The sequence below is a fragment of the Hyaena hyaena genome, unplaced genomic scaffold, assembly GCF_003009895.1.
Source record: "Hyaena hyaena isolate Hyena2069 unplaced genomic scaffold, ASM300989v1 scaffold_208, whole genome shotgun sequence".
In the NCBI taxonomy this organism is placed as follows: Eukaryota; Metazoa; Chordata; class Mammalia; order Carnivora; family Hyaenidae; genus Hyaena; species Hyaena hyaena.
Genome location: NW_024080839.1, coordinates 2,469,000 through 2,490,697, shown reverse-complemented (window position 1 = coordinate 2,490,697; position 21,698 = coordinate 2,469,000). Strand labels below are relative to the sequence as shown.

Below are 21,698 nucleotides of genomic sequence, written 5' to 3'. Positions count from 1 at the left end.
CACCATCAGTTTCCTTTCTACCCATGTCGGCATTCCACACTTCTGCGGTATCAAATTCTTCCATCAGAAGAGTCATGCTTTGGTGCTAATCCATCTGGGAAAATTACTGCATAGCTCAGAAATATAGATAATCCATAAATTAATTATATTCTTTGTGGTTTGTAAATTTGCAGTTTACAGCTAGCATCTAAATTCCAGAAGAAATTTCTTCTGTTTTCCTGAATCAAACAATCTTATTAATAGGTCATAAGGTCACATTTGAATTTTGTTTAAGTTGTAATCTCAAAAATAAATGGACCTAGAACAAAATGATTTACGTTAAAAGGAAAGCTGTCAATTAAGTATTCTTTAGATTTTACAAGTTCTGTCCATTTCTAACATCTGGCCCACTTATGGTGCACTACTCAAGGGGTTTTGAACAACTTACAATAATTTTCCAGGTATTATCTGCTAAATGTCAACCCTGACTGATAGGCAAAGTGGCAGATTCATATTCCAAGAAGCAATGATTCTGTGAACTGACAGTAACTTCACATTATTAAAGGTTGAGATAAAACAAACATGAAGCATGTAAAGGCATTCCTATAGTATGGCAGGCTGAGAAAGTGAAGATCTCTAAAGTTTTTAAAAGAAAGACTACCACACATTTACCTAACGTGCTGGCAATTAACAAGTAAGAAAACGAAGTCTGCAGAAAGCCAAATAAGAGCATAGAGAAAATCATTTAAAAAAAAAATTGGGGGGGGGCGCCTGGGTGGCTTAGTCGGTTAAGCGTCCGACTTTCGCTTAGGTCATGATCTCGCGGTTCGTGGGTTCGAGCCCCGCGTCGGGCTCTGTGCTGACTGCCAGCTCAGAGCCTGGAGCCTGTTTCAGTCTGTGACTCCCTCTCTCTCTGACCCTCCCCTGCTCGCGCTGTCTCTCTCTCTCCTAGAAATAAATAAAACATTAAAAAAAAAAAAAAAAGAGCATAGAGAAAACATGGGAAGATAAGCAGATGTACCTTGGTTCCCAAACAAAAATATTTAATAATTAATTTAATCTAGGTCAGCATCACCTCATGTCTAGATTAATACTATGTTTCCTAGTTAATTTCATTCCAAAGAAGAACATGCCCCAAATCCATCTGAAAATCTAAATCTTACTCAACCATTTTCAATGTGTCATTCTTCTGCTAAAAACCCTATTATCTATCAACAAAGTCTAAACTAAACTCAAGCTGTCAGAACCACAATGATTTGGCTTAATCTATTACTTCTGGAAAGGAGAGTGGTAGGTTAAATTCGGCTACAAATTCTTTGCAGTCCCTCGTTCTATTCCTGAATATGGAGTGTCTCTTTCATTTGCATACACTAACAGAATGTGGCGAAAGGGATACTGTGTGACTTTGGATACTTGGCCTTTTTCTGCTCTTGTCCTCCTGGAACACTATGTAAGAAACCTGGGCTATCCTACTGGAGAAGCTACATGGAAGGGAAGTAACTGATGGCCCCAACTACTCATCAAACATGTGAGTGAGGTCACCTGGACTGCCTTACCACAATGTAGCAGCCACAAGAGCAACCCCAGATTAGAAAAACAATCCAGCTAAGGACAACTTCAATTAATGAAATTTTGTTTTAAGTCACTGGGTTTTTACAGTATCTTATATTACATATATGTATACATGGGTGTGTATATAATTTTATGTTGTATATAAACCCAATTTTAAAAAGAATGCAATAAGAAAACAAATTTTAAAACAGAAACTCAATTTTTTAAAAGAGGTAACAAATATGAACACTTGACTGAAGAATGGCAATTAAGCACATGAAAAAAATGTTCAACATCATTAATCATTATAAAAATGCAAATTGAGGGGCAGCTGGGGGACTTGGTCTAGTTGAGCATCAGACTTGATTTTGACTGAGGTCATGATCTCACAGGTTATAAGTTTGGCCTGCGACAGGCTTTGCACTGAGAGCACCGTCTGCTTGGGACTCCCTTTCTCTCTGCTACTCCCCTGCTCATGCTATCTCCCTCAAGATAAATACATAAGCATTAAAGAAAAAAAAAGAAATATAAGTTGAAGCTACAGTGAGATAATACTGCATTCCTGCTAAAACAACTAACAATAGCAAGTGCTAAAAGTGAGTGCAACTGGAACTCTCAAGCATTGCTGGTAGGAACGCAAAATATTGCAGGTAAAGTGGAAAACTTTTGGGCAACTTCTTAAAAAATTAAACATGCACTCAAATGACCCAGCAACCCCACTCCTAGATATTTACCCAAGAGAAGTGCACATTTATGTTCATGCAAGGACCTAAAGAGCAAATGTTATAACAGCTTTGTTCACAATTGCCAAAAAAACAGAAACAACACTAACATCCTTTAACTAGTCAATACATTAAAAAAACAAAAGACAACAATACTGTGATACATCCATACTGTGGAATACTACTCACTATCAAAAAGGAATTAAAATAATACTCAGGAAAAAGAAAAAAACTACCAATACACACAATAACATTAATGAATGTCAAGTACATTATACTAAAAAAAAAAACAAAAAAATCAAAACCAAGATACAAAAGGCTACACACCACATTATTCTACTTAGGAACAGAATAAAATACAAGACAGAAAACAAATCGGTGGGTACCAGGGACAGAAGGTAAGAACAGAATCTGACTACAAACGGGCACAAAAGAATTCTAGTGGGAGGCAGAATTCTTCCATAATTTGATTGTCGTGGTAGTGATCTATGTGCTATTCATACACCTATGTGCTAGAAAATAATTTTACCATATAAAAATTATTCATCAGTAAGTCAGAAATAAACACACACACACACACACACACACACACACACACACACACACCAACCTCTCAAACATTGCACTTAAACATTTGTATCCCTCAATAATAATGATTTTTAAATTATTTTCCTAAATATATAGTACAAATCAACAAAATAGTAAATTCTAGCTGGAGAATTGGTTAAATGCTTTTAAAATTAGGGTCCTAAATCTTAAAAACTGTAATTTCAAGCTTCTGTGCACTTTCCAAACTCAATCTATATGTCTCATCTGAAAGAAATGACCTAGTTTTACAGACATATGAATTACTCCTTTTGGGTCTAGCTTATGAACACATTTTTTTTTTATGAGAAAAAGACATAGCAAAATTGGGTACAAAATGTTACAATGAGAAGGTAAAAATACCAACATCAGTAGCACATCTACTGTTCTTCCTTTTATACCAGGGTTTCTAAAATGAAATCCCTGTGGCTGAAACACAAATGTCCCTACCCATAAAGTTGAGGGAAAGACGTGAGGAGCTTTTCATCCCAAATGAGCAAAAATAATTACTTATTTATTTTCTAAAATTACAGCTCTCTGTATAAAAACTGACTCAGTCTGTGTTCTCAGATTATATTTACAATACTACAGCATGACGTACTTTTCAGCTCTAAGTTGTCTTAGTAGTTGAGAATTTAATTTCAACACAAAAGAATATAAAGAAAGTGACTTACAAAACCCAAAGATTATTCTACAGAAGAATCAACTATTATAAAAGGCAAGCTTTCTTTCATGCAATAAAAACAAGATACTTGGCAGTCAGAAATAAGCCAAATGAAGTATCAGTACTAAAGTCAGAATGAGGAGAAAAATAATCAATTATTTACGAGCCTAAATTGTTAAGAAGCAAAATCTTTTCCAAGGAGCAATGATTCCCAGCATGTGAAACAAGGTTTTACTACAATCAAAGCATATTCCAAAATCAATTAGCACAGCAGCTACTCTTGGCGATCTCCTACATAAGACCTTTTTTTTTAATAGTTTATTGTCAAGTTGGTTTCCATATCACACCTAGTGCTCATCCCCACATGTGCCCTCCTCCATGCCCATCACCCCTACTCCCCCCCACCCCCATCAGCCCTTAGTTTGTTTTCAGCATTCAAGAGTCTCTCCTGGTTTGCCTCCCTCCCTCTCCCCACGGTTTCCCCCCTTTTTCTCCCCCATGGTCCTCCTTTAAATTCCTCCTAATCCTCCTATACGTGCAAACATATGGTAGCTGTCCTTCTCTGCCTGACTTATTTCACTCAGCATAACACCCTCAAGTTCCATCCATGTTGCTACACGTGGCCAGATTTCATTCTTCCTCATTGCTATGTAGTATTCCATTGTATAGAGAAACCACATCTTCTTGATCCATTCGTCCGTTGACGGACTACATGAGACTTTTAGTTGAGATTTCTGAATTGGTGACTTCTCTCTGGTTTCTATTCACAGAGGCAACACATTTCATCAGAGTCCAGGCTTTTATGTCATACCACTAAGAAGCAAAGTAAGCTCCACCACTTGTGGAAAGTATAACTTTGGGAAAAATTAAATTAATATCCCTTTCACTCCTCAATCTGTAAAATGGTTATAAAAACAGTACCAGCATCTCATAAGGAAATTTATGAAATTCAGTGAGATAATTCATGCAAAGTCCTTGGCATAGTACCTAGCACATGATACACTTGATAAATGATAGCTATTATTATTAACCTCTAAATTATCAATCTTTGCTTCTCATAACAAATGACTAAGACTCTACTGAGAGATCACCTTCTCCATACTTTCAGGCCCCCACCCAAAAGGAAATAAAAGGATATATAAATGCAAGAAGTTCTCTGTCCACTTTCTAATCCCTAATTACTTTGTATTTTACCGCATGGTACTACTACAAATGACAGCGATAGTTTTTCACTCATTGTATAAAGTTCTTAAATGGGAGAACCACAGGAGTCTTCTCTAAAGCTTCAAGAGTATGTGACATTGCCAATTACATTCTTCTTTCACAGAATGCTACTCAGCTTCCACACCGTAGCACTCTCCCTCTCTCCTTCCCCATTACTCTAAAGGCTCTATGCACAGCAGGATGCTTTCACCTTCTACTCTTCAATGTATCTGTTTCTCAAAAGGAAATGAACTCTGTGCTCTTTTTCTCTACACTACCTCTCTTAGGGTCAATTACCAACTCCAGAGTAATGACTCTTCATCTCAAATCTTCAGATTCCAGCTCGAGAGACAGCAGGCACTAAACATATAATCACCTTTATATATAAAGCAGAGGAATTAGAATTTAGGAATTCTTTGTTCCCGGAAAATGCAAGACTTTATGTTTCCAAACAGGTGATGCCTTCTAATGTACATGTCACATTTTTTAATAGACTAGAAGTAGCAACAATAACAATGCCCTAGGTTCCAGATCCAGTTGTTTTATTTAACAATGAATTTTTGTTTCTTCATTTTAGTAAGTTATAATTAGACTAATTCAGCCTCCGAATTATTATAAATGTCTTTGTTATAGTCCATATAATAAAAATTTTAATATGCACTTATTTAAATCATACAAAGTTTGTATTTAATTTGTCAAAAGTATTCAAAATGCTGAAGACAATTATAAATGAAGTATAAAAACATAAATTAAATGGCATGGTGTCTGTATATTAAAACCTATATGCAAATAAGATTCAACACTATGAAGAAATTCTCATGTTATAGAATTGATATAAAAAGTACCTCACCCAAATATTTAAATTTTTACAAAAACAGTTTAAAGAAATCATTAAATATTTTTTAATCGGTGAATGAACCCCTGCAACTAAAAACAAAGTACAGTACATCATTCTTCCTTCACTTTTCAGAACCTACCGGAGAGATTCAGCCATTCGCCTCAAATCTTCATTTTGCTGTTTTAAGCGTTCAAGCTTCGCCAGAATCTTGGACAGTTCTCGGCTAGAGTGATCAGGGTGGTCATTATCTCGTACCAAGTGACCACCTATATAAAACAGCAAGGTCCCCCAGGCAAAAAGAATGAGCATAATCCAACGCCAGGAACCAGTCCATGGCCGCATCTTCAGATTTTCAACTCACTCCCCTGGCTTCCCGAGGCTCAAAGAATTGAAAACATCTTAAGTCTGTTTGTAGCTAGCGTAAGCAGTAGCCTTCTGTTGTTTCAACACATCATGCTTCAGAAAATTTGTGTCTCTGGTAGTCCTATAGTAAATCTTTCAAAGAGATCGTCCTGGTGGTATGAGTAAGAAGCTTTACTGTCTTGTGCTTCATGGGCTCTACATGCTGTGGAAAGAGTAAGAAATATATTTAAATTATTTAGGATATGGAAAATAGCATATACTGAGATTCATGGAGTTGAAGGAAACACATTGGTGTTAACTGGCAGATAACATAACTGCCTAATAGTAAGTAAAAAGCAAAAGCTTTCACATCTGCCTATTAAACCAACCATGTATAACAGGGCTCTACCAGATAAATTAATTAGCTCTAAGCTTGAAAGTCCTCTAAGTGCCATCATCACTTTTCCTTCAAACATCATTATGCAATAGATCATATATGGAGATCAAAAGACTGCATCTTTGAAGAAGCAATCAAAACCAAACAAAATATATTCAACTACATATTTTGGTCTAATGTTTCCATTAACTCAAACAGAAACATGTTCTCTGTATGAGTGAATTCATTCCAGTAAGATCTTGACTCCATTCCCCTCCATCTCACTACTCAACTGCCTTTGCACTACTTAACCCTGCAAGTGATAGGCAAAGTGTCACTGATATATTCTAAAAGTGACATGTATATTAGCTAATAAGCAAAGAATATCGCAGCCATTAATCAGTTGGTAACCATTCCATATATCACAAAGGCTCATAAAGATTAGGCTAGATTATCCCTTCCTCAATTTATTAAAAAATACCAATAATTGCAACATGTCTATACCAGTTCTTAGTCACTGTGCATCTTAATTACAAATGCACATACTTTCTCAGGCTTGGGTTTCATTTATCACTTTATCATCTGGCTTAGAATTCCCTTTAGAAACAAAACAGTTTTTTCCCCAAAGAAAGAAATTATAGGCAGATCAAAGATCAGTCATATGATGCCTAGTTTTCATGCTATATAGAAAAATTCAGGTATTCAGAGATTCCTAGTTAAAAAGTAAATTAAAAAATGAATCCACTGATGATTTAAGGTATGGATTTAATTCAGTAAGTCAACAAAAAAAGCTAACTATTAACATCTGAGTTAAGAATACTATGGGTGACAATATATGCAACATTGTAAATTGCTACTATACCATATACTGAATCCATAATATAACCTAGTTAATTCCAGGCTATACCAATAAGATATTAAATTTTTTAATCTTTCCCTATATAGCAAAAGTTAACTTAGAAAGATAAATGTGATTAAAAAAAAGAAAAGATAGCTTTCTGAAGGAATTATTTAAATAACAATAAAAATATGCTGTAACATTTTATTAAAATTATAATGAAAAATTATAATAATCAAAGTGAGCAAAACTATAGTAACTCAAATAGAAACAAGTTTACAGAAACATACATTTTGTTAGATAAAATACCTTAAATTTTTATAAACCATCATCAAAAATAACCAAAACATTAAATTACTACACATTACAATGTAGTAATATTGACATTACATAAGTTGTAAAAACTCATTAAAAATTGTAGAAGATGGGGCACCTGGGTGGCTCAGTTGGTTAAGTGTCTGACTTCAGTTCAGGTCATGATCTCATGGTTTGTGGGTTCTACTCCTGCATCAGGCTCTGTGCTGACAGCTCAGAGCTGACAGCACAGAGCCTGGAGTCTTCTTCAGATTCTGTGTCTCTCTCTGCCCCTCCCCTGCTTGCATTCTCTCTCTCTCTCTCTCTCAAAAGTAAATAAAAACATTTTAAAAACTGTTGTAGGAACAAAACATGGTCATTTTCTTAATAGCATCATTTGTATTCTTTTTCTTTAAAGTTTATTTATTTATTTTGAAAAAGAGAAAATGAGCATGGAAGCGTGAGCAGGGGAGAGGCAGAGAGAGAGGGAAAGAGAATTCCAAGCAGGATGCATGCTGTCAGCTCAAAGCCGGATGCAGGGCTCAGTCTCAAGAACCATAATGTAATGACCTGAGCCAAAATCAAAAGTTGGACACTTAACTGACTGAGCCACCCAGGCACCCCTGCACTCTGTTTTTGGAGAGAATGTTTCGCCAATTTTTTTGTTCTTAGCTAGTATTTTAAAATGAAATAAGAAAAAAAAAGCTGAGCTGAAAACCAAATAGTTTTCTATGTAATTTTGCTTAGTATGGTTTAAAAGTTGGTATAGAATTTTTTACCCTATCCATAATGAATGACTGCTTCCTTACTGTGTTTACTGCCTATTGTTTGAACTATATCTGTTAAAATGTAAACTCCCTGATATTTCCCCATTTTGTTCACTGATGTATCCCAAGTACTCAGAGCAGTGCTCGACCCTTAGTAGGAACTAATAAAATTGTTGAAGAAATAAGCGAATGAGTAAAGGATACCATACATGACATACTTTAGTATGATATATTACACAATTTGTGCACATCAGCTTCAAGTGCCATTTTATGCCCCACTTAAGAAAGCAAATCTGAATGTAGAAAGTAAGACACTGCTATTATAAGGAAAACAGTTCAAAAATAAATTCATTCATAAGCTTTAGGATTTACTATTATCAACACATATCTTACAAGACACCCTCAAATATTTAAAATAAACTCGTCTAAAAGACCATAACATCAACTTATGGTTACCTTTCAAACATGAGAAAATGATTTTTCATTATTTTGTCTTACTTGCCTCATCTAAAAGATTCACTTTGCAAAAACAATGGGATGACTAAAGAAAATATGTACAGACATTGACAGGAAAGCCACTTGATTTGTGAAAGAATTTATTAATGAAAATATTTCAAATTTATTAGTAAAAATATTTCAACATTAACTACATGAGCTGGTTTCTGACTAAAATTTGTATAGTAGTGTTTGCTGAGACTTCTAGCAGTGGATTAAGTATTTATAAATTCATTCTTATTTGAGATTCACATACCACCTTTCATCTGTAAAATACATTTTCTTCAGAATATTAAGTGGATTGAAATGTGTCAGGTTTCCTTACATAAATTTATTTAATTAGTAATACCACTTTTTGTAAAGGTAATGGGTATTTAAATGATTTTTTTTTTGGTGTTTACACAGATTCTTTGGGTTATATTTGTTTAATGTCTCTGAAACAAAAAAAATGTTAATTTTTCAAAGTAATTTTTTGAATCTGAAAGCTAAAGTATGTAATCAGTAAAATTGAGAGCTTTAATAAAGGTACTCTGAGGCTTAGATGGCATTCATATATAATGCACTTACTATAATGCTAAGCCCATAAGAGATGCTCAATAAAAGTTAATACTATTTTAATACTATTTAATACTATTTTAATGCTGATAAGATATGGAAATTAAAAATATGGGTACTAGAATAGGCAAAGCCAGACTAGAGTTCTAGTATGCTATATCACAGATATAGTAATTCTTGTTCTGCTATATCACAGCTAGGTAACCTTACTGAAGTTCAATTTGTTTTTCTGTAAAATGGATATAATATACACTACCTTTCCCAAATGGATATAATATTCACTACCGCTCCCACAGAATACTAGAAGAGGCTTCCCACAAAATAATCTGTGGGAAGCAGTTAGCATATCACTAGCAACTTGTTCTTATGCTACATATGTTAATGCTGTTACATTATTTTATAGACTCATTTATAATATTTTATATAATTTATATACCATATGTTATTGTAGGCAGTTCCTAAATTAGCTGCCAATGATTCCTGTGTCCTGCATTTATGCCCTGTGTAATCTCCACCTCCTGAATGTGGGCTGGACCTAGTGACTTGCTTCTTAGATAGAATACAGCAAAGTGGTATGATTTCACTTCTGAGATAAGTTTACAAAAGACTGATACTTTTATCTTGTTCACATTCTCTCTTCCTTTTTTAAAAATTTTTTTAATGTTTTTTATTTATTTCTGGGAGAGAGAGAGAGAGATAGCGTGAGCAGGGAAGGGTCAGAGAGAGAGGGAGACACAGAGTCTGAAACAGGCTCCAGGCTCTGAGCTAGCTGTCAGCACAGAGCCCGATGCGGAGCTAGAACCCACAGGCTGTGAGATCATGAACTGAGCCGAAGTCAGGCACCTCTCACATTCTCTCTTTGTGTTTACTTTGATGCTGCCATTTGAAAAGGCCCATGTGGAATGGAATGAATCTGCCAACGACCACATGAGTGAGCTTGAAAATGGATCCTGCACCTGTCAAACTTTTATGTGACTAGAGCTTGGTTCACATTTTGAGTTCAGATTATCTAGCTAAACCATGTCCAGATTCTTAACCAGCAGATAATAACTGTTTTAAACCACATAGTATTAGAGCAATTTGTTATATAACAATAGATAATTAATATACATGCCTACTTCCTACTGGGGCTGAGTGCCAGGTCTTCAATTCATGTGTTATTCTTTCTGTCCCCAGCAAGTTGCACAAACTCTAAGGCACACACAGAGTAGGCATTCAAGATACCAGATAGAATTGAATCTTAATCACATTTTCTTATACATCCTGCTAATACATCTTACAAATACTATAAAAATTAAACTCAATTTATAGCTTAGTTTTATACCATATTCCAAAGGCCTAAAGGCAATTTTATTAATGTTTGCTAAACAGAGTTCCACTTCCAACCATGTCAGAATAACTAGTACTAGATTTGCCCTTACATGTAAACAACTAGCAAACCTAAATATTCAGAAAAACTGTTTTCAGAGATTGGGCAATGGTCAGACAAGACAGCGATGCCTGAGATGAGATTAACAATCAAAGGTAAGCCCTGTAATCACTCCAGCTTTCTGCCTAAAATTTACTGAACGCCCTCACAAAAGGGGAGAACCCAGGCAAAGCACAGCTGTCTTCCTGAGGTGATACAAAAGAGACTAATAAAGTTTAAAAGTTTAAGGGGAGAGGATCTCAAGTCAGTATATTAAAGAGGAAGGAGTTGCCCAGAGAAAAAGATCCAAAAATTTGCATGGGTGATCCTTTAGTCTTTGGCTAGATACTAAGCTCTACATGCAGAAGTCTCATGAGGCTGGCAAAAAACAATTATCAAGGACAGAAAAATACTAGGTAACTGAAAAATGAACATCTCTCAGAGATTATATAAAGGGGAAAACCTAGGAGTTCCACCCAAATAAAATGAAAATGCCACATAGAAAATCTAGGGCATTCAGCAGAAAGCCAAGAAATAAAACATCTTAAAGTTAAAGTTATGTAAGCCCTGGAGTAGGGATCAGAAAATTTTCTCTAAAGAGAAAGATAATAAACATCACAAGCTATGTGGGACATACACAGTCTCTATCATAAAATATTATTTTTGTTTTTATTTTTCATTATAGCCCTTTAAGAATGTAAAATCCAATTTTAGCTCAAAAGCTATATAAAAACATGCTGTCGACCAGATTTAGCTCATGAGCCAAAGTTTAATGACTCTAGCCATAGAATAAAGATTAGGCTGACAAAAGCTATAACAAAACTTAAAAACAAGCTACAAAAGGATCAAGGTGATCTAAAAGTAAATTAAATGTCTATCAAAATAAAACTCAACATTCTTTCAGGAAAGTGAACGGTATAAAGTTCACACTCTCCAGCAACTAATCAAAAATTACAAAGAACACTGAGAGAGATCATCTTGTGATGCAGGCATCCAAGGACATACTAAAGGCTAAGAATGAACTAGAATATTGAGCAAAGAATCTTAGCACTCCAAGGCCCCACACCAAGAATAAAGTAGCAGTATTCAACTACTGTAAGAGTTTTAAGTCCCTGATTCAGTGAGAGTAACAACTGCAAAAAGAACAATTCAATCACAGGCTGGAATGACCCCATCCCCATCCATATATAAAGAAACAGCCTCAAAGAAGAAAGGTGCCCATTTCTGGGCATAAATACCATTCACCTCAGTCTTTACTGCTCTGTACTTAAAATGTCTGGCACACAACATAAATCATGAGACATAAAAAAAGCAAGATATAACAAACCATTTTTAGATAAAGTAAACACCAGAACCAGACTCACAAATGAACCAGATGTTAGAACTATCAGACAGAAATTTTAGAATAATTATAACTGATACATTTAAAAATCTGTGATAAATGTGGACAACATACATGAACTAATGGAGGACTTAGCAGATGAAATACCAAATAAACAAAAATAAAATGTCAGAGGACCTTCAACAAGCTTATCAGAAAACTGGACAGACATGAAAATGAATCCGTGAACATGACAAGAGGTCACAGATATTATCAAAAATAAAATGTGAAGAGGAAAAACAACTGTGAAAAAAAGGAATTCAAAAACTATGAGAGGATATCAAATGATCTAAATCATATATAATTGGAGCTGCAGAGAGGACAGAAAATGAGGCAGAAAATATATTTTAAAAGATGTTAGCTGAGAATTTTCTAAAATGAATGAATGATAAACCACAAATCCAAGAAATGAAGAGAACCGCTGGAAGGATAAATTTAAAATTAGTCAAAGCTGCTAAAAAACAAAGATAGGTACTTTACCTAATTCTATAAAACACCATGATTCGATCACTCATTCACCCAAGAAATACTTAATAAATCCCTATCATATGAAAGACACTGTCCTAGGCACTGGATTGTAGCCATGAACAAGACAGACAAAAATTTCTGCCTTTAAGAGGTAATATTCTAATGGATTCTAATTACAAAGGGAAGTAATTGAACAGAAACAGCCTCACAAAAGCCTCTTCTTAGAGCAACCAACAGTGATACAGTGAGAAACTGAATATGAACTATGCCACTAATACACTTCTAAAGGACAGAACTAGTTTAATCATTCCATTAAAAATGACAACAAATACAGTACCACTTATAACACTGTCAAATGGACTGTTCTTGCCTCTAACAAATATGAAAATGAGCAACAGCCACTTCCTTTAGCATATGACTATGTGCAGAGGTTTCCAAGAATTACATTCAAGTGGCTTCACTTTATTGCCAAGGCCAAAAGATGAGCATATGAAAATATGCTATAGAACTAATTGACTAATGAGGGTCAGAACAAAGGCTGTTCTACTATGAACGATGTTCATAAGAGGGTAGTCTTCTACACTCAAAAATCAATCAGCACTTATTTAACTAATATAAGTATGTATACACTTATACACTGTGCAAAGGGAAATATGGTACCATGTAACAAATATTTACATAAACATGCCCTATGATGAGAAATTCCACTACTAGGAATTGATACTATGTGCATTTTAACACATGAAAAAATGCATTTACAACATTTTTCCAATATTTCCATACTGGAAAAAAATCTAACTGCCCATCAACAGAAATACGGCTTAATAAATTACAAATTCCTTTTACCCCCATAAAACTGTGTTTTAACCATGATGCCAATAAGGAGGAAAATGTGACTTAGAATCAAGAAGAAAATCAGTTAATTTAAAACAAATCCCTCTGCATGTTGCTATCCAGTTCTCCCAACACCATCTGTTAAAAAGACTGTCTTTTTTCCATTGGATATTCTTTCCTGCTTTGTCAAAGATCAGTTGGCTGTATACTTTTGGGTCCACTTCTGAGTTCTCAATTCTGTTCCATTGGTCTATGTGTCTGTTTTTGTGCCAATACCATACTGTCTTGATGATGACAGCTTTGTAGTAGAGGCTTAAGTCTGGGATGGTGATCCCTCCCGTTTTGGTTTTATTTTTCAGGATTACTTTGGCTATTCGAGGTCTTTTGTGGTTCCATACAAATTTTTGGATAGTTTGTTCTAGTTTTGAGAAGTATGCTGGTGCAATTTTGATGGGAATTGAATTGAATGTGTAGAGTGCTTTAAGAATGAAACTAGATCATTTTCTCACACCATGCACAAAAATAAACTCAAAATGGATAAAGGACCTGAACGTGAGACAGGAAACGATCAACACCCTAGAGGAGAAAGCAGGAAACAACCTCCTTGACCTCCACCGCAGCAACTTCTTACTTGACACATCCCCAAAAGCAAGGGAATCAAGAGCAAAAATAAATTGTTGGGACCTCATCAAGATTAAAAGCTTCTGCACAGCCAAGGAAACAACCCAGAAAATTAACAGGCAACCAACGGAATGGGAAAAGATAGTTGCAAATGACATATCAGATAAAGGGTTAATATCCAGAATCTATAAGGAACTCACCAAACTACATGCCCGAAAAACAAACAACCCAGTGAAGAAATGGGCAGAAGATACGAACAGACACTTCTCCAAAGAGGACATCCAGATGGCCAACAGACACATGAAACGATGCTCAGCATCCCTCCTCATCAGGGAAATACAAATCAAAACCACACTGAGATACAACCTCACGCCGGTCAGAGTGGCTAAAATGAGCAAATCAGAGAACTCTAGATGCTGGCGAGGATGTGGAGAAACGGGCACCCTCCTACACTGTTGGTGGGAATGTAAACTGGTACAGCCCCTCTGGAAAACAGTGTGGAGGTTCCTCAGGAAACTAACAATAGAACTCCCCTAGGACCCAGCAATAGCACTGCTAGGAATTTACCCAAGGGATACAGAAATGCTGAGGCATAGGAGCACATGTACCCCAATGTTCATAGCAGCACTCTCCACAATAGCTAAAACATGGAAAGAGCCTAAGTGTCCATCAACAGATGAATGGATCAAGTAGATGTGGTTTATCTGTACCATGGAATACTACATGGCAATGAGAAACAATGAAATCTGGCCATGTGTAGCTACATGGATGGACCTTGAGGGTGTTATGCTGAGCGAAATAAGTCAGGCAGAGAAGGACAAATATCATATGTGTGCATGTATAGGAGGACTAGGAGGAACTTAACAGAGGACCAATCGGGAGAAGAAGGGGGGAAATGGTGGGGGAAAGGGAGAGAGGCAAACCATGAGAGACTCTTGAATGCTGACAAAAACTGAGGACTGATGGATGTGGGGGGGAGGGGGGGATGGGCATGGAGGAGGGCACTTGTGGGGATGTGCACTGGGTGTTATGTGGAAACTAATTTGACAATAAACTATTTGTAAAAAAAAAATAAATAAAAAAAATAAAGTAATTATTGATAAAAAATAAATAAATAAATAAAACAAATCCCTAAGACAGAAATGATGATAGCATATAAGAAAACTGAAACAATTACAAAAAATATATGCTAAGATTTAAATTTGAAAACTGAGGGGTGCCTGGGTGGCTTAAGCATCCGACTTTCGCTTAGGTCATGATCTCGCGGTTCGTGGGTTCGAGCCCCGCGTCGGGCTCTGTGCTGACTGCCAGCTCAGAGCCTGGAGCCTGTTTCAGTCTGTGACTCCCTCTCTCTCTGACCCTCCCCTGCTAACGCTGTATCTCTCTCTCTCTCCTAGAAATAAATAAAACATTTAAAAAAAATAAATGTGAAAACTGAAAAAGAAATAGCTATAACAAAAAAAAAACTTCTATAACTAAATAAAAAATCAGATTTTTAAAAATGTCTTGGAAAGGATTAAAGAGCAGATTAGATTCCACAGAAGAGAAGTTAAGTGGACTTGAAAACAGTGTAAATAAGCTTAGTCATGGGCATATGCAGAATTTCCAAGGTATTTTAAAATACAAATAAAATCATAATTTAGACGGGAAAAGTAGTCACAGAGAAAAATACAAATATATAAAAAGAATTTCAGGGGCTTCTTAGAAAAAAGTACAAATTAGGGGACAATGGAACATATTTTAAAAATGCTAAAATTAAAAAAATGGCAAAACTACACGTTATGTGGTGAAAATATTTTCAAAGAGAAAAGCATTTTTCTGTGAACTTTTCACTTAACTTGGGTAAATACATAAGAGTGGGACTACGGTATCATAAAGAAAATGTATGTTTATATACAAAAAAAAAGTGCCATACTGTACTCCAAAGTAGTGGCTGATTCTGAGTTACAACCAGCAATGAGAGTTCCTGTTACTCCACAATCTTCCCAGCATTTGGGAATTTTAATATTGTATAGTGGTATCTTAGTGTGATTTCAATTTGCATCCAGTTTCCCTAACAATAAATGACATTAAGAAATGTGATCATGTTTTCATGTGTTTATTTGCCATCCATATATCCTCTTTAGTGAAATGTTTATTGTGATCTTTTTGCCATTTCTGTATTAGACTGCTTATTATTGAGATTTAAGAGTTATTTATACAGTTTAGATACAAATCTTTTATCAGGTATGCAATTTTTCAAATATTTTCTCCCAATCTGTTACTTACCTTTCAATTCTTTTAAGAGTGTCTTGCACACAACAAAAATTTTAAGTTTTTTAATGAAATACAATTGATTCTTTTCTAATTGTGGTTTTTGTATTATATCTAAAAGTTCAATCCCAAATCCAAGGTCACATATATTTTCTCCTATGTTTTCTTAAAGTAGTTTTAGAATTCAAAGTTAAAACTACAGTTACCCGAGACTGCCATTTATCGAGGAATAAAAGGTTATGTTCTCACAAAACCTAATACTCAAATGTTCACAGCAGCTTTATATAAAATAGAAAAAAACTGGAAAAATTGAGATGGTCTTCAACAGGTGAATGAATTTAACTCTGATAAAACAAAGGAATACTATTCAGCAATAAATGGAAAAAGGTTGAAGATGCAAGGAGAGGCTGATTAAAAGGGGCCGCAGGGAAAATTTTTACAGTGATGGAACAATTCTAAATGGTACTAAGAACAGGGCACATCATCTCTGTAGTATTCATCTGCAAACTCCTAACTTCATTCTAACAATGAGAATAATAACAGACAAACCCAAACTGAGGATCATTCAAAAAATACTTGATCCATACATACTCTTCAAAACTATCAAGGTAATAAAAAACATGAAACAACTAAGAAACTGTCAAAATAGTTGAAAAGACCAAGGAGACATAATGAATAAATGCAACATGGTGTCCTGGATTGGATCTTAGAAGAAAAAGGGACACTTCCCCAAATATGATCTGTAGTTTAGTTACTAGTATTGCACCATTGTTAATTTATTAGTTTGGCAAATTACCAAAGCTGTGTAAGATGTCAACATTAGGGAAACATGAGCAAAGAGTATATGGAAACTTCTGTACTTTCTTTTGCAAACTTTCTATAATTCTAAAATTATTCCAAAATAAAAAGTTTTTTTTAAGATAAAAGCAAAACAAGAACATTTTCAAGAACTCTGTCACTTGTGGGTGACAGATACAAATTACAAGACATATATATATATAAAAGATTCTTTTATATATATAAAAGAATGCTTTTCAGGCTGATTGTAGTTGGAAATGCGAACATAAACAATGGACTTAAACAGACATATTAAACGTATGGTAAGTATAAATGAAATCCCTTATTTTAATTTATTTTGAAATAAATTATTCTTGTAAGTAATGACAAAGTATTATGAGACATATAACAATGTCATAAACAATAATAATAGAAGATGACAGGCAGACAAAGGAAAGATATGTTTTTAAGTTCCTACATTATCCTTCAAGAAGTATGACAATATTTGAAAGTTTGGTGAAATAGGTAAAAGGTTCAAAATGTAAACCCCATCAATGAAACATAAAACAGATAAGCATTAGGAAAAAAATGGATACAAATTCCTTGAAAAGACCTATAAAATTAATAATATTTCAGCTGAACTAATCAAGGGGAGAGAGAAAATAAGACAGAAGTTGCCAATATTAGGAATGGAAGAGGGAACATTACTACAGATGCTACAAAAAGGTAAGAGAATATTATAAGCAACTTTGTGTCAAAAAATACGAAGTCAGATCTGAAACTGGCAAATCTTTCTTTCTTTCTTCCTTCCTTCCTCCCTTCCCTTCCTTCCATCCTTCTTTCCTTCTTCCCTCCCTCCTTTCCTCCCTCCTTCCCTTTTCTTTCTTTCTTTCTTTCTTTCTTTCTTTCTTTCTTTCTTTCTTTCCTTCCTTCCTCCCTCCCTCCCTCCCTCCCTCCCTCCCTCCCTCCCTCCTTCCCTCCCTCCTCCTTCCCTCCCCCCTCCCTCCCTCAGTCCGCCCGTCCGTCCGTCCTTCCTTCCTTCCTTCCTTCCTTCCTTCCTTCCTTCCTTCCTTCCTTCAAGTACGCTCCAGGCTGGGTGTGAAGCCCAAGAAGAAAGGCATAAATTTCTTAGAAACAAAAGCAAAGCTCAATCAGAAATTAATAGACAATCTGAATAACTATATAGCCTTGTAACTATTAAAGATGTTGAATATATATTTATAAACCTTCCACTCTTAAGTATTTACGAGGTAAATTAAGACCTATACAAAGTCTTGAACAAGAATGTTCACAGCTACTTTATTATAAGACCCAAAATTTTGCAAAAAATCTAAGTATCACCAAACACATGAATGGATAAACAAATTGTGAAACATTCGTATAATAAAAGAGTATGCAGCAGTAAAAAGAAACAAACTACTAATATACACAACAACATGAATGAATTTCAATAATATATCTGGCAAAGATACCAGGAACAAAAAAAAGTACACATTAACATGAAATTTTAGAACAAAGAAACTAATACATAGTGCCAAGGAACAAGCAGTGACTGACTAAAAAGGGGAATGACAGGTACATAAAGTTATAAATTTGAGAAAAATCATCTAACTGTACACTTAATATGGGTACATTTGCTTGATGGAAATTATGCTTCAATAAAGTTGAAAAACATTTTAAGAGAAAGTTTAAACTGTCTCCATTTTATTAATGTAATTTAAAATGTCAATCATTGAAGATTGCTAAATTAGTTGCTTGCATCTCGGGTATCAATGAAATACTTTTTTCAGCAAAATCATTGTACATTCTGTTTTTAATAAAAAATTTCAAAGGTAATTATTCCATTAAAATAATCAACTTCAATCCAAATGTAATGTGAAGATTGTATTTCTCACATATTTCAAAAACAATAAGGATCGATTCAAATCACTAGTAATATAATTAACAAACCATAGAGAAATTGTGTTGAATATTCTTAGTAGTTTAACCCTTTCTCAAAACAAAAGAAATAACCACAAATATTCAAATAATGATTCCCTAAGAAAAATACATACTAGTTATTATTATTATAAAATATATAGTTCAGAGAGTTGTCATCTTTAGAAGAATTTACTTTTTTTTTCAAATATTTTTATTTATTTCTAGGAGAAAGAGAGAGAGACAGCGTGAGCAGGGGAGGGTCAGAGAGAGAGGGAGATACAGACTCTGAAATAGGCTCCAGGCTCTGAGCTGCCTGTCAGCACAGAGCCCGACGCGGGGCTCGAACCCACGAACCGCGAGATCATGACCTAAGCGAAAGTCGGACGCTTAACCGACTAAGCCACCCAGGCGCCCCTAGAAGAATTTACTTTCTTAACTGGAAAAAGTAAAAACCAAATTATTATTATAGATGGTTTCTTGAAGTAATTCACTGTAATAAATGAAAAATACAACAGAAAAATAAAATTACTTATTAAACAAATTTAAACAAATTAATGACTAATATAATGTAGCAGGAGTTAAGTGTAACTATTGCACTTTAAAGGGGTCAGGTTGATAAAGGGAAACATAAATAAAACTTTTAGAGAAAAGCTAATTATCCATTATAAAATACAAATGTTTAAAAAGCCCCTGTACATAGAGTTCAATTTCAGTTACCAAACACCCAAGACTTTAAATTTCTTCTCATTTGATCTGTATTCATTTTTCAAATTAAGTACTGTTACAGAATTTATTTAAAATATTTCTTACTGTCCAGCCTCCATATATGGAAAAAGGGCAGGGTATAAAATTATGTGTTTATTAATTTAAGAAAGTAGAAAAAAAATAAAAATAGTGTCATAAATTAAAATAGCCTTTAATGTTAGTTGAAATCAACTTTTATTTATGTTAAAGAACTTGGAAAAACCAAATAAGCTGAAATGTAAAATAAAGGGAGGGAGGAAGAAAGTAGAAAAAGGGAGGCAAGAATGCCAGGGAGGGGAAAATCAGCGAAGGGGAGGGAAGAACAGAGAAGGAAATTTTCATATAGCCCCTACCAAGACTATGAAATTCAATTGTAATTCATTACTTACAGAGTCATCTATCATACTTTCACATTGCTTATCAGTAAGGTCACAGTATATGCACATATGAATTTAAAATGCTAGGCATCCTGAATATAAAAGCACAAAATACTCTATTTAAATTCACTGAAACCAGCCAATATCTTAGAAATTAATCTTCCTCATTATGAACTGCAAACAAATAATCACATTAATGAGGTCTCTATCAGGAGCATCTCACTCACCTTAACTCAAGATAACACACCAGGTTGTGTTTACTGATGCAATTAATTTGTACTATTCAAATGGGTCCAGAAATCTGGCCTTGGCATCAGTACCTTTGGCCCTGAATAAATTAAAACTGCTAAAAAGCGATAATACTAAAAAATTCAAACAAAATGTATACTCTTACCATTTTATCTGATTATTAAGTACTACGCAATATTTATCTGATTGGCAGCATAATATAGAAGCAGCAACCATTTCTTTAATGATTGGCTATAAACATATGGGCAGTTTCCCAACTATAAAATGGGAATAACAGTACACACCCTCACATAACCGTAAAGATCATATGAAATAAGGTTATGTAAAGGTGATTTATAAATTGTAATACAATTTATAAATATCAGGTACTACTATCTTTCCTTTGGTCAATAGAAACGAGGTATACTACCCTTCTGTCAACTTCTTATCTATCATGGGACCTTCATTCTTGCTGTTCCTTCTACCTGGACTGCAATTCGTTTGACTCATTCTCATAATTCAGATCTCTATTTAAATAAATGTCACTTCTTTTCAGAGACAGTTCCTGAGAACCTTTATCAATTACAACATATTAGAAGTTAGAGAAAGTCTAATTCAAAATAGCTTCAAAGATAAGGAGATTTTAACTTCTCAGTAGATAAACAGTTTATTTAGTCTCTCCAAAAATTGATTTCCATCTTTCTATTCTATCCCCCTGGCATGTCAGCTGCTGTCCTTATGCTAGCACTCTTCATGAACAAGTTAGCTGCCTCAACCCCAACTACATGTAATTACGGAACATTACCAAAGAACAACAGGTAATCTCCTTTGGTCTCTCATTTTAAGGAAAAAGAAACTACTGATAGAAGTCTCCCCCAGAAGATCTGCACATTTTATTTCCAAGACTGACTCACCTGTGCCTCACAAAATCATTCACTGACAAATGGAATGGGATTACTATTATGGCTTAGACTAATCAGGATTTATCCATAAGGATAGGCTTCAGAATAAAATTAGGACCTTGAAAGCAAGAAAAACAAATGGTTACAACACCCTACAAGAATGCTACGACATCTTGTCTTTTAAAAAAAAAAAAACCACTCACCATTCTTCATGATTCTCTATCACAACACTTAGTGGCTTAATTACTTCCAATACTAAAAGGTATGCACTAGTAGAACAGGGACTTAGAGTACAGTGCCTAAATCACAGCAAGCACTTTATTAATATACGTTGAATGAAAAACTAAATGCATGAATATTACCCAAGTGTGCAAATATTTATTTAATACCTATAATTAAAATCCTAGCCAAAAAGAAAAAATTAAACTTGTCTTAAAATCAAGATTTTAATAAAGAATTAGATAAAGAATTAGAAATAAGATTCAAAGGCAATTTCATATGTTTATTCATTCATTTTTATATGCAGAAAATGTCAAAACTAGATGCTCAGAAGGAAATATATCCAAAATAATTTCA

General features: G+C 34.6%; 1 protein-coding gene across 1 annotated transcript in view; it reads right to left on the bottom strand.

Annotated features, from left to right (window-relative positions):
* Window positions 1-21,464, bottom strand: part of FUT8 (fucosyltransferase 8) — a gene marked incomplete at its 3' end in the record, with an annotated part of 153,850 nt that extends 132,386 nt beyond the window's left edge. Inside the window, exons 1-2 of the mRNA XM_039242142.1 lie at window positions 21,453-21,464; window positions 5,682-6,107 (exon numbers count right to left, since the gene is read on the bottom strand). Coding sequence (XP_039098073.1) covers window positions 5,682-5,884 — 203 coding nt within the window. The remainder of the gene's footprint in view (window positions 1-5,681; window positions 6,108-21,452) is intronic.
* Between the last annotated feature and the right edge of the window lie 234 nt (window positions 21,465-21,698).